The sequence below is a fragment of the Coregonus clupeaformis genome, chromosome 29 (assembly GCF_020615455.1).
Source record: "Coregonus clupeaformis isolate EN_2021a chromosome 29, ASM2061545v1, whole genome shotgun sequence".
In the NCBI taxonomy this organism is placed as follows: Eukaryota; Metazoa; Chordata; class Actinopteri; order Salmoniformes; family Salmonidae; genus Coregonus; species Coregonus clupeaformis.
In genome coordinates this window covers 14,077,558-14,091,638 of record NC_059220.1, presented here as the reverse complement: position 1 = coordinate 14,091,638, position 14,081 = coordinate 14,077,558, and the positions used below count along the sequence as shown (strand labels likewise).

Sequence of the window (14,081 nt, the reverse complement as noted above, 5' to 3'; positions counted from 1 at the left end):
CAGGTACTTTGAGGGTAACATATATACAGATACAGGCAAGCATTCTTTTTAACATTACACTGAAGTGAATAACATAACACTTCTACTCCTGTATCTGTGACTGTGCCACTGACTGCTTGTCCCCTGTACAGGCGACCATGCTGGCAGAGAGGTACAAACAGGGGAAGCTACACGCCTACAAGCTCATCTGTAAGATCATGAAGAGGAGGCAGGATGTATCGCCCAACTCAGACTTCCTCACACACTTCTACAACATCATGCACTGTGGCCTCATGCACATCGACCAGGTGTGTGTGTGTGTGTTTGCGTGCGCATGTGTGCATCTGAGAGAGCGAGACGGAGAGGAAGACTGAGAGAGTGTGTTGGCTGCAGGTATCACTACCCTCTGTTAAATACTGTTCCCTATATGTGTTCCTCAGGACATAGTGAACACCATCATTAAGCACTGTTCTCCTCGGTTCTTCTCCATCGGGCTGCCTGGAGCCACCATGCTTATCCTGGATTTCATCATCGCAGCAAGCAGAGTCACGGCCTGCTCCTCCCTCAATGTGAGAACAACACCACCGCAATTCACCTTCTCTCTGATTATGATAGTAATGCACTGGAATAGCTGTCTGTTAGGACTGACTGACTTATTGGCTGGCTGGCTGACTGACTGACTTAAGTTTCTTCTCTTAAGTGCAGATTCACTTTACATTTTGATGTGTTTTAAATCTCCCCTCATTTTGAATCAGAACACTTGCTTCACCATACTGTACACACACTTCTGGATACACCACACAACACCTACCCCCAGTACAGTTCAATGATCTGGATGCACCCCCCCCATATGTCTCTCTATCAGGCCCCACGGGTGGAGGCTCAGATCCTGCTGGGTTCTCTGGTGTGTTTCCCTAACCTATATGAGGAGCTGCCCGCCCTACACCCCACCACCGCTGACGTGGTCATGACCAAGTTCAGAGACGTTAAGGTAACTGTCCTCATGTGGGGTGGTTGGTTAACTCTATATTTTCAACCTGCTTTACTCTTGCTTCAGCCTATAGGAACCGGTCCCCGGTTGATTATTGAAAATGGATTGATTATTCCTATTGCATCATGATTGTTTTATTCTTTTTTAAAGACGTGGTAGTTTGTATGATTTTATTGAACAGATGGTCAGAGAGAGGGGTATATTGGAAAGATAGGAGGGGGACACAGTGTGTCAAATGGCAGTGGGCTTTGAGATTATTACCCACATGACACCGGTATTAAGGTACTGGAGGTGGCGGCACCAACCACTAGACCACTAGTAACCATTAGACCACCCAAGCCACCTATTGTTACACCTATGTTGTATCAAACCCACATTAAATCCAATGACCTTTTTATTTCTTCCGCCTGTGGTACTGAGGGAGCAGCAGCCACCTCTCTAGTGGGTGATTAGCTATGTCACAGGCGCCCATTCACAGGACCTTGTTGTTATTGTGCCGCATGTTGTTGTTGATTTCTGGTTAAAGACCTCATTTCATGCATGAGAGTGTTTCATATTTGGACAGAGAATTTCACACGATGGCATCTGATAGCCTGGGTCTGGCTGTGAATGACAAAGCGCTGGTTAATTCAGCCAGTAGGGAGTCTGTTTTGTGTGTGTGTGTGTGTGTGCGCGTGCGTGCATGTGTGATTTAGCAGGAGATCTGTTGTTCAATGGATAATGAAACAGGCTGATGGGTGCATTAATCTCTCAATCAGTTAATTATTGATTGATTGATCCTTTATTGATAGACCCTGTCATTCGTTTCAGGAACACATCATCAAACACATCCTGAGTTCAGCCATAGATGAGCCTTCAGCCCCAGCCAGGTATGAAGACCAACCAACCACCCCCACCAACCAACCAACCACCCCCACCAACCAACCAACCAACCCCCCCACCAACCAACCAACTTTTTATTTTTTTATTTTTTTTTTATTTCACCTTTATTTAACCAGGTAAACCAGTTGAGAACAAGTTCTCATTTACAACTGCGACCTGGCCAAGATAAAGCATAGCAGTGCGATAAAAACAACAACACAGAGTTACATATGGGGTAAAACAAAACAAAAATCAAAAAATACAACAGAAATACAATTAATATACAGTGTGCAAATTTAGCAAGTTATGGAGGTAAGGCAATAAAATAGGCTATAGTGCAAAATAATTACAATTTAGTATTAACACTGGAATGATGTGCAAGAGATGATGTGCAAATAGAGATACTGGGGTACAGATGAGCAAAATAAATAACAATATAGGGATGAGGTAGTTGGGCGGGCTAATTTCAGATGGGCTGTGTACAGGTGCAGTGATCGGTAAGGTGCTCTGACAACTGATGCCTAAAGTTAGTGAGGGAGATAAGCGTCTCCAGCTTCAGAGATTTTTGCAGTTTGTTCCAGTCATTGGCAGCAGAGAACTGGAAGGAATTGCGGCCAAAGGAGGTGTTGGCTTTGGGGATGACCAGTGAGATATACCCGCTGGAGCGCAGACTACGGGTGGGTGTTGCTATGGTGACCAATGAGCTAAGATAAGGCGGGATTTGCCTAGCAGTGATTTATAGATGGCCTGGAGCCAGTGGGTTTGGCGACGAATATGTAGTGAGGACCAGCCAACAAGAGCGTACAGGTCACAGTGGTGGGTATTATATGGGGCTTTGGAGACAAAACGGATGGCACTGTGATAGACAACATCCAATTTGCTGAGTAGAGTGTTGGAGGCTATTTTGTAAATGACATCGCCGAAGTCAAGGATCGGTAGGATAGTCAGTTTTACAAGGGCATGTTTGGCAGCATGAGTGAAGGAGGCTTTGTTGCGAAATAGGAAACCGATTCTAGATTTAACTTTGGATTGGAGATTCTTAATGTGAGTCTGGAAGGAGAGTTTACAGTCTAACCAGACACCTAGATATTTGTAGTTGTCCACGTACTCTAGGTCAGACCCGTCTAGAGTAGTGATTCTAGTCGGGTGGGCGGGTGCAAGCAGCGTTCGGTTGAAGAGCATGCATTTTGTTTTACTAGTGTTTAAGAGCAGTTGGAGGCTACTGAAGGAGTGTTGTATGGAATTGAAGCTCGTTTGGAGGTTTGTTAACACAGTGTCCAATGAAGGGCCAGATGTATACAAAATGGTGTCGTCTGCGTAGAGGTGGATCTGAGAGTCACCAGCAGCAAGAGCGACGTCATTGATATACACAGAGAAAAGAGTTGGCCCAAGAATTGAACCCTGTGGCACCCCCATAGAGACTGCCATAGGTCCAGACAACAGGCCCTCCGATTTGACACATTGAACTCTATCTGAGAAGTAGTTGGTGAACCAGGCGAGGCAGTCATTAGAGAAACCAAGGCTATTTAGTCTGCCAATAAGAATGCGGTGGTTGACAGAGTCGAAAGCCTTGGCCAGGTCAATGAAAACGGCTGCACAGTACTGTCTATTATCGATCGCGGTTATAATATCATTTAGGACCTTGAGCGTGGCTGAAGTGCACCCATGACCAGCTCGAAACCGGATTGCATAGCAGAGAAGGTACGGTGGGATTCGAAATGGTTGGTGATCTGTTTGTTGACTTGGCTTTCAAAAACTTTTGAAAGGCAGGGCAGGATGGATATGGGTCTGTAACAGTTTGGATCTAGAGTGTCACCCCCTTTGAAGAGGGGGATGACCGCGGCAGCTTTCCAATCTCTGGGGATCTCAGACGTTACGAAAGAGAGGTTGAACAGGCTAGTAATAGGGGGTTGCGACAATTTCGGCGGCTAGTTTTAGAAAGAAAGGGTCCAGATTGTCTAGTCCAGATGATTTGTAGGGGTCCAGATTTTGCAGCTCTTTTAGAACATCAGCTGTCTGGATTTGTGTGAAGGAGAAGCGGGGGGCATGGGCAAGTTGCAGCGGAGGGTGCAGAGCTGGTGGCCGGGGTAGTGGTAGCCAGGTGGAAAGCATGGCCAGCCGTAGCAAAATGCTTGTTGAAATTCTCGATTATTGTAGATTTATCGGTGGTGATAGTGTTTCCTAGCCTCAGTGCAGTGGGCAGCTGGGAGGAAGTGCTCTTATTTTCCATGGACTTTACAGTGTCCCAAAACTTTTTGGAGTTAGTGCTACAGGATGCAAATTTCTGTTTGAAAAAGTTAGCCTTTGCTTTCCTAACTGCTTGTGTATATTGGTTCCTAACTTCCCTGAAAAGTTGCATATCACGGGGGCTATTTGATGCTAATGCAGTACGCCACAGGATGTTTTTGTGCTGGTCAAGGGCAGTCAAGTCTGAGGAGAACCAGGGGCTGTATCTGTTCTTAGTTCTGTATTTTTGAATGGGGCATGTCTATTTAAGATTGAGAGGAAATTACTTTTAAAGAACAACCAGGCATCCTCTACTGACGGAATGAGATCTATATCCATCCAGGATACCTGGGCCAGGTCAATTAGGAAGGCCTGCTCGCTGAAGTGTTTTTGGGAGCGTTTGACAGTGATGAGGGGTGGTCGTTTGACCGCGGACCCGTTACGGACGCAGGCAATAAGGCAGTGATCGCTGAGATCCTGGTTGAAGACAGCGGAGGTGTATTTAGAGGGTAAGTTAGTCAGGATGATATCTATGAGGGTACCCATGTTTACGGATTTAGGGTTGTACCTGGTAGGTTCGTTGATAATTTGCGTGAGGTTGAGGGCATCTAGCTTGGATTGTAGGATGGCTGGGGTATTAAGCATATCCCAATTTAGGTCACCAAGCAGTACGAACTCTGAGGATAGATGGGGGGCAATCAGTTCACATATGGTGTCCAGGGCACAGCTGGGGGCTGAGGGGGGTCTGTAGCAAGCGGCAACAGTGAGAGATTTATTTCTGGAAACTACCCCAACCAACCAACTACCCCCACCAACCAACCAACCAACCAACCAACCAACTACCCCCACCAACCAACCAACCAACCAACTACCCAACCAACTACCACCACCAACCAACCAACCAACTACCCCACCAACCAACCACCCCCACCAACCAACCAACCAACTACCCCCACCAACCAACCAACCAACTACCCCCACCAACCAACCAACCAACTACCCCACCAACCAACCAACCAACTACCCCCACCAACCAACCAACTACCCCCACCAACCAACCAACTACCCCCACCAACCAACCAACCAACTGCCCCCACCAACCAACCAACCAACTGCCCCCACCAACCAACAAACCCACCAACCAACCAACCAATTACCCCCACCAACCAACCAACCAATTACCCCCACCAACCAACCAACCAACTGCCCCCACCAACCAACCCACCAACCAACTGCCCCCACCAACCAACTGCCCCCACCAACCAACCAACCAACCACCTCCACCAACCAACCAACTGCCCCCGCCAACCAACCAACTGCCCCCACCAACCAACCAACCAACCAACCAACTGCCCCCACCAACCAATCAACCAACCAACCAACTGCCCCCACCAACCAACCAACCAACTGCCCCCACCAACCAACTGCCCCCACCAACCAACCAACCAACTGCCCCCACCAACCAACCAAGCAACCAACTACCCCCACCAACCACCCATCCCCACCAACCAACCACAACCACGAAATGGTAACCTATTCCCTACATAGTGCACTACTTCTGACCAGAGCCCTATATAGAGATAAGGGTACCATTAAGGACACAGTCTTTGCCTGTCCCTGACCTGTGGAAGACAAGCAGCAGATTATTGTAATAATAATGAGGCGAGGGAATGGAGAGGAGGGTGTCACTGGATGGGCTGTGGTGACTAATAGAAACTGGCCTTGGTTATACTTTAGTCTACCCTGTGTATTGTCCCTGTTAGTCTCATTCAAGGTCACGCTGACATTGATATTGCCAGTTGATTATGCATTTATGTACGTGTATTTATGTGTTTATTAGTTACCAACTTTAACATGTGACTCAAAATATTAAAGCTATTTATAATGGGCTAATGTGTGTCATTTGGAAAATGAACGGGAGTTGTGTTATGTTGTGTTTGGCCCCGTCAGGTGTGTGGCCCTGTGCAGTCTAGGTATCTGGCTGTGTGAGGAGTTGGTCCACGGCACCCAGCACCCTCAGATCAAAGAAGCCCTCAATGTCATCTGTGTCACGCTAAAGGTAACTAACTATAAATGATATAATAATATGCCACTTACTTCTGCTAAATGGATATATATTATTAGCAACGCTCATGCCCCGCCCACATGAGGATCTCATTTTCAGCCATCTATTTCCTGTGTTTGAGGGGTGCAAAATCCACTTAAAGCTCACTGGATTGATTGCTTTCATTTTGCTCATGCGACTCTTTCATCCTCTTCATTGTGCCTGTTGTTTTTTCCCCGTTAACATTACAACCACAACATTTTTTGTAAATAACCTGTCAAACACACTCCGGTAATGGCTGAATTGGGCTCAATGGAATACATTGTCTTTCTGTTGCACCTATAAGAACGCTAAAGCTTAGTCTGGGATTTAACACATCGCCTTGACACGCCTTGACAGAAGAAAGATAACTTTATTTTGATGGGTGTTCATTTTTTGGGGAATTGAAAAAAGTAATAGTTTAATACAGTTGAAATGATTACAAATGAAAGCAACTTCCGAAAATGAACACTCAGATTAATAGTGATATTATGTCTGATCTTGCAAACAATGTATAGATAAGTGCACATATCATTTTCTTTATTTTAAAACAATTATTTTACAAAATACTTGATAACATTAGAAAATGTATATATGACTGCATTCTAAGAAAAAAAAAAGTGACATTTTACTATAAATTCAATACCTGAATTCCCTCCAAGGTCCTTGAACTCCACTCCACTTTATTTGTCCATGCCAGTAAAGTTATTTTTGTGCTAAAATTTAGTAAATATCTGATGGATTTTAAAAATTCTAAAAGTTTTGGGTACCTTCATCCAATGGTTACATCTATTATAATTGTTTTGAAAACAATTTTTTACAATATGTTTTACCCCCTTTTTCTCCCAATTTCAAATACGATCTTGTCTCATCGCTGCAACTCCCCAACAGGCTCGGGAGAGGCGTAGGTCGAGTCATGCGTCCTCCGAAACATGACCCGCCAAACCGCACTCCTTAACACCCGCCCGCTTAACCCGGAAGCCAGCGGCACCAATGTGTCGGAGGAAACACTGTTCAACTGACGACTGAAGTCAGCCTGCAGGTGCCCGGCCCGCCACAAGGAGACGCAAGAGCGCGATGAGCCAAGTAAAGCCCCCCCTCCGGCCAAACCCTCCCTTAACCCGGACGACGCTAGGCCAATTGTGCGCCGACCTATGGGACTCCCGGTCACGGCCGGTTGTGACACAGCCTGGGATCGAACCCGGGTCTGTAGTGACGCCTCAAGCACTGCGATGCAGTGCCTTAGACCGCTGTGCCACTCGGGAGGCCCTTTTAAAACCTTTTAACAATTTTGATGACCATTGCTAATATTATTATTATTGTTATTATAAATGTTTTTATCCAAAGTGTCTGTGAGAGTGAGTGTATACATTTCTAGTATGTGTATGTGATCCTTACGGGAATTGAACCCACAACCCTGGTGTTATTGACACTATTGGAGTAATCTGCCATGCACAGTGATTAGAATGTTGAAATGTGTTGCCTTGCCTTCGTCCCTTGCCATGTGAAGTGTACTATAGCAGTCCCTGGTTAGCAGTAGCACAGCAGCAGTCTCTCCCTGTGGCCTGCCCTTGTCTACGGTAGGGTCAGTCTGCCTGGAGTGGGAGAAAGATGTTCTGCACTGAGTAGCCAGAAGAAGCTTACAGACAGTACTGACTGGTTTGGTCTGGCTCAACACACACACACAACTCCAACCCAGCTAAATCTGGCCTGACTGTCAACATGTTTGGCTTCTCTGTGCGCGCCACTCTGCTCAGACAGAAGGCGAAGGCTAATCCCATGAAGAATACATGCTTCACCCACCTCAAGGAATTGTTATATTTCTGTCGTCTGAAATGAGGACACTCGCCAACTGCCCCCCCTTCTCTACCTCCTCCTCCTCTCCATATTGGTATCCAATCAAATGGGTTGGCTGGTGATCCGGACCATTGTTTTGTGTGGGCCTTGGCCCTGGCTTGCTGCTCTGGAGAAGCACTCTGCACTCTTCCTGAGCCAGGGTCACGAGGAGGGAGGGAGGGAGGAGGTGGTGGTGGGTCGTCTCCCTGAGCCCCTTTTCTCAGTTGCGTGCGTGTTTGTCTTTTTGTTTTTCAGTTTCCAAATAAAACTGTTGCGCTGGTGGCCTCCGACATTCTGCACTTGCTCATAAACTATGTTGATGACCTTCAGAAATTCCCCCCAGACACTCCAAAGAAAATAGTTGAGGTAAATTGGCATGTCCATTTTTTTATGTAATAAAGTATGTGAACTAGTCTTGGAGCTTTTGAAGAGTATCCTTTTTGAATGACAAAAAAATCAAATGTATCTTTTTGCTTTCAGTAACTTTTTAACTCTTGTTTCAGATCCTCATAGCGACCATCACTCACCTGCTTCCCACTACAGAATCCTCCCCTCATGAACTGGACAAGAGGGTATGTCACCTCTCCTCACACACAACTCTCCTAGTCACATGGAGAGCTAGTAATAATACAAGATCACAACTGTTGGTTTTCTATTTACAGTATACTGGCCTGAAATGGTTTTTACAGAAGCTCAATTAAGACATTTTCCCTCATCATAACACAGTATTTTGTTCTCTGATTTATTGATGAAATCAAACTGTGTTTTTGCTTCCCTGGCCCTAGTTGGTGGTGTCTCTGCTGTTGTGCCTGCTGGACTGGGTGATGGCTCTGCCTCCTAAGACTCTGCTGCAGCCTGTCCAAACCCTCAGCCCTGACAAGGAGAAGCCAGACAAGTCTGTCCTCAGCTGTATCTACAAGGTATGCCCAGTCCCAAATAGAACCCTTGCCCATACTTTCTAATGAGCTTTATTTATTGATTTACTTCAAGGCAATATTTGATGCCGACATATCCGTCTTTACTTTTGTTAGCATTGACCACAGCATACAGTGCCTTGCAAAAGTATTTATCCCCCTTGGTGTTTTTCCTAATTTGTTGCATTACAACCTGTAATTTAAATGGATTTCAATTTGGATTTCATGTAATGGACATACACAAAATGGATGGGTTATCCGAAACTTTGAACATCCCAAGGAGCACCATTAAATCTATTATTTAAAAATGCCAAACCTGCCAAGAGAGGGCCGCCCACCAAAACTCACAGACCAGGCAAGGAGGGCATTAATCAGAGAGGCAACAAAGAGACCAAAGATGTACATTTTACATTTTAGTAATTTAGCAGACGCTCTTATCCAGAGCGACTTACAGTTAGTGAGTGCATACATTTTTCAGATAACCCTGAAGGAGCTGCAAAGCTCCAGAGCGGAGATTGGAGAATCTGTCCATAGGACCACTTTAAGCCGTACACTCCACAGAGCTGGGCTTTACGGAAGAGTTGCCAGAAAAAAGCCATTGCTTAAAGAAAAAAATAAGCAAACAAGTTTGGTGTTCGCCAAAAGGCATGTGGGAGACTCCCCAAACATATGGAAGAAGGTACTCTGGTCAGATGAGACAAAAATTTAGCTTTTTGGCCATCAAGGAAAACGCTATGTCTGGCGCAAACCCAACACCTCTCATCACCCCGAGAACACCATCCCCACATGGTGGTGGCAGCATCATGCTGTGGGGATGTTTTTCGTCGGCAGGGACTGGGAAACTGGTCAGAATTGAAGGAATGATGGATGGCGCTAAATACAGGGAAATTCTTGAGGGAAACCTGTTTCAGTCTTCCAGAGATTTGAGACTGGGACGGAGGATCACCTTCCAGCAGGACAATGACCCTAAGCATACTGCTAACGCAACACTTGAGTGGTTTAAGGGGAAACATTTAAATGTCTTGGAATGGCCTAGTCAAAGCCCAGACCTCAATCCAATTGAGAAAAGTGTGGTATGACTTAAAGATTGCTGTACACCAGCGGAACCCATCCAACTTGAAGGGGGGTGAATTGTTATGCACGCTCAAGTTGTCTGTTTTTTGTCTTATTTCTTGTTTGTTTCACAATAAAAAAGATGTTGCATCTTCATAGTGGTAGGCATGTTGTGTAAATCAAATGATATTTAAAAAAATCTATGTTAATTCCAGGTTGTAAGGCAACAAAATAGGACAAATGCCAAGGGGGGTGAATACTTTTGCAAGCCACTGTGCAGTGGAGTGTCAAACCTGAACCATGGAGTAGCACTTCTTTGTGTTTAGTGTTCTTTCATTTCCTAATGGAGCTATTAGGGGAGGGTTTCTGTGGCTGGGTGTCTGTCTGCCTCTCTCGTAAGTCATTATTTGTGGAATAGTTCAGGACTGCTGCGTTACAGCTTTAATACAGACTTGGGGGCCTCCTTCCTAATGCATGCTACAGCTGGCACCGAGCACACCCAGACTCACTCCTCAGTAGTCAGCACTCAATCACACCATCCTCTTTTCTCATTACCACCCACTCTCTCTCTCTCTCTCTCTCTCTCTCTCTCTCTCTCTCTGTGTCTCTGTCTCCATGGAAACACACTGCGACGGGATCAGCAGATAATTTAATTACTTATTTCCGATAAGGATTCCTCCTCTCAAGTTTCTTTCCCTCTTTTTCTCTCTCTCTCATTCTTTCTCTCTCGCTTTCTCTGTGAAATAGTGCAGTAGTGTTCATTGATTACTCCTCTCTCTCCCTCTTCTCCCCCCAGGTGCTGCATGGCTGTGTGTATGGGGCCCAGAACTTCAACAGCCCTAGGTATTTCCCTATGAACCTGTCAGACCTGACCAGTCCAGACTACGACCCCTTCTTGCTACTGGAGATTCTGAAGGAACCAGAGCCCCTCCACTCCCCTGACTCAGAACGCTCCTCCAAACTACAGCCTGTCACTGAGGGTAAGAACACAACACCTTCTTCTCCTCCTCCTCCTCTGTGTTAATCTCTACCTCTCCCATACTCTGATTCCTTCTCCTAAGGACCGGATGTGATGTGAATGCAGCTAGGCTCCTATGTGTCCTGTGTTAGATTCAGAGCAGCAGGGGACACCTGCAGCTTTTTCCTGCAAGAGACAATGACTAATCATTGGAGCACTTTGTGAGGCATGCTTCCTTCCTTAGCAACTAACATCCCTTTTCCCTCCGGTCCTCGATCTATCCATTTATTAGTTAATTTCATTCCTTTCCTTTTCTTTTGGGGTGTCGGAGGAAAGATAGATGGATGGAGGGAGAGATGTTACCTTTTTATTTAACCTTTATTTACATAGGTTCGTCTCATTGAGATAAAAATCGCTTTTGCAAGAAAGATCTGTGCCTTAAAGGCCCCCCTAGATTTTATTGGAGAGAGAGATGAACCTGTCCTCCTGTCCTGTCGATAGCCACATTATTTTTCCCTGTAATGTCTCACACAGGGTTTATGTAGCTCTGTGTGGCTGTGATTATGCTTATTGGAAAGTGATGGTTGGTAGCACACTGAGTGTGATGGCATTGGCTTGTTCTATGCATGGTGCCACCCAGAAATGTAAAGAGATTCTACATTGGAACCATTGAGGTATCTAGCGTTGTTACTGGTATCTAGCGTTGTTACTGGTATGTAGCGTTGTTACTGGTATCTAGCGTTGTTACTGGTATCTAGCGTTGTAACTGGTGTTTAGTGGTGTAACTGGTGTCTAGCGTTGCAACTGGTGTCTAGCGTTGCAACTGGTGTCTAGTGTTGCAACTGGTGTCTAGTGTTGCAACTGGTGTCTAGCGTTGCAACTGGTGTCTAGCGTTGTTACTGGTTTAACTGGTATCTAGCGTTGTAACTGGTATCTAGCATTTTACTACACAGACCCTGCTTTCTTCATCATACATTTAAATGATTTTTGATTGGCTAGATTCCATCATCCCTCTACACTCTGTTGGAGATGAACTCTAACACTAGGAATACCTTGTCCCACTGGGTTGAGCTGATACCTACATGTTATCAGCTGACTGGCTGGCTTTTTCTATATTTTCTCCTGTTTATTGAGACTGGTCTTGAGAAATGCTGCAACGTCAACATTAAACAGTTTCCATTATATTTACATTTACGTCATTTAGCAGACGCTCTTATCCAGAGCGACTTACAAATAGGTGCATTCACCTTATAGCCAATGGGATAACCACTTTACAATGTTTTTCTTTTTTTTTGGGGGGGGTTGGGTAGAAGGATTACTTTATCCTATCCCAGGTATTCCTTAAAGAGGTGGGGTTTCAAATGTCTCCGGAAGGTGGTGAGTGACTCCGCTGTCCTGGCGTCGTGAGGGAGCTTGTTCCACCATTGGGGTGCCAGAGCAGCGAACAGTTTTGACTGGGCTGAGCGGGAACTATGCTTCCGCAGAGGTAGGGGAGCCAGCAGGCCAGAGGTGGATGAACGCAGTGCCCTCGTTTGGGTGTAGGGACTGATCAGAGCCTGAAGGTACGGAGGTGCTCTTCATCTCTTTGTTATCTCCTTATTCTTTCTATCTTCCTCTTCCCCTGCAGTGCGGCGCCGTATCCAGCACGGTCTGATCTCCATCGCGGCCAGGACAGTCATCACCCACCTGGTCAACCACCTTGGCCACTACCCCATGTCTGGAGGCCCTGCCACCCTGACCAGCCAGGTGTGTGAGAACATGGACAACCCCTACAGCGAGAGCCCTGACCTGGCCCCAGAGCTCTTCGACGGGCCCAACCTACAGTTCTTTGTCCTGAACGGCACCACCCTCCTATCCTGTCTACAGATCCGGGCTGAGGACGGTGTGCCTGGAGGAGGAATGTCTGCAGGCCTCACCACCACCAGTGCCTGTGTGAGGGTTATCGTCCGAGACATCTCCGGCAAACACTCGTGGGATTCGGCTGTGCTGTACGGGCCACCTCACTGTGGTGCTCCCAATCAGCCCCTGCACCTCTACAGTAACAGACCAACGGAGAGAATGACAGAGAGAAGGACTACAGAGGGGGAGAAGGAGAAGAACTGGGTTGGAGACCCTGTAGAGAAGGAAGAAGAGGAGAGGGAAGAGGGGGCAGCACTGGAGGAAGAGGAGGTGGTGGTGGTGGTGGTGGTGCTGGGAGAGGAGGAGGTGCTTGGAGAGGAGGAGGAGGGGGAGGCTGTGGAGGAGGAAGGAGAGGAAGAAGAGGAGGAAGAGGAAGGTGTGTTGGCGCTCATGGCCCCGCAAGCTAAGCGTGTGTGTCGCGAGGCGGTCCCGTACTGGGACTCCCTGCGAGAAGAAGAAGATGTTCTAGATGAGATGCTGCAGTACCTGGGTTACTCCAGCCCCGAGTGCCTTCAGCGGGCCGGAGCCCCCCTTAACATCCACGCCCCACCGCCTGTCTGCGTGTCAGAGAAGCAGGAGAACGACGTGATCAACGCCATCCTGAAGCAGTGTGCAGAGGAGAGGGACTTTGCGGTGCACAGGGGGAATGGGCTGAACATGAGGGCCGTGGAGCAGGGGGAGCCGGGGCCTCAGAGGCCCCAGTCAGCCTTCTACTACTGCAGGCTGCTACTCAACATCCTGGGCTTGAACTCCTGGGAGAAGAGGTGAGAGAGACACGCCACACCACAAACCAGGGTCCTGTTCAGTGGGGCACAAAACAGGAGAAAACATTTTGAAACTGGGAAGTACAGTGCCTTCAGAAAGTATACATACCCCTTGACTTATTCCATATGTTGTTGTGTTACAGCCTGAATTCAAAATTGATTAAATAGATTGTTTTTCACCCATCTAAACACAATGCCTCATAATGACAAAGTGAAAACATGTTTTTAGAAATGTTAGGACATTTTACACCACTGAGTCAATACATGTTAGAATCAACTTTGGCAGTGATTACAGCTGTGAGTCTTTCTTGGTAAGTCTAAGAGCTTTCCACACCTGGATTGTGCAACATTTGCCCATTTATTGTTTTCAGAATTCTTCAAGGTCTGTCAAGTTGGTTGTCAATCATTGCCATAGATTTTCAAGCCGATTTAATTCAAAACTGTAACTGGGCCGCTCAGGAACATTCAATGTCGTCTTGGTAAGAAACTCCAGTGTATATTTGGCCTTGTGTTTTAG

General features: G+C 46.5%; 1 protein-coding gene across 1 annotated transcript in view; it reads left to right on the top strand.

The window, feature by feature from the left end:
• Positions 1–14,081, top strand: part of LOC121544748 (ral GTPase-activating protein subunit alpha-1-like) — a 117,895-nt gene that overhangs the window by 51,132 nt on the left and 52,682 nt on the right. The window contains exons 25-35 of the mRNA XM_045209109.1: positions 132–287; positions 420–548; positions 845–970; positions 1,781–1,839; positions 6,008–6,116; positions 8,232–8,342; positions 8,480–8,548; positions 8,762–8,896; positions 10,740–10,923; positions 12,529–13,070; positions 13,104–13,564. Coding sequence (XP_045065044.1) covers positions 132–287; positions 420–548; positions 845–970; positions 1,781–1,839; positions 6,008–6,116; positions 8,232–8,342; positions 8,480–8,548; positions 8,762–8,896; positions 10,740–10,923; positions 12,529–13,070; positions 13,104–13,564 — 2,081 coding nt within the window. The remainder of the gene's footprint in view (positions 1–131; positions 288–419; positions 549–844; positions 971–1,780; positions 1,840–6,007; positions 6,117–8,231; positions 8,343–8,479; positions 8,549–8,761; positions 8,897–10,739; positions 10,924–12,528; positions 13,071–13,103; positions 13,565–14,081) is intronic.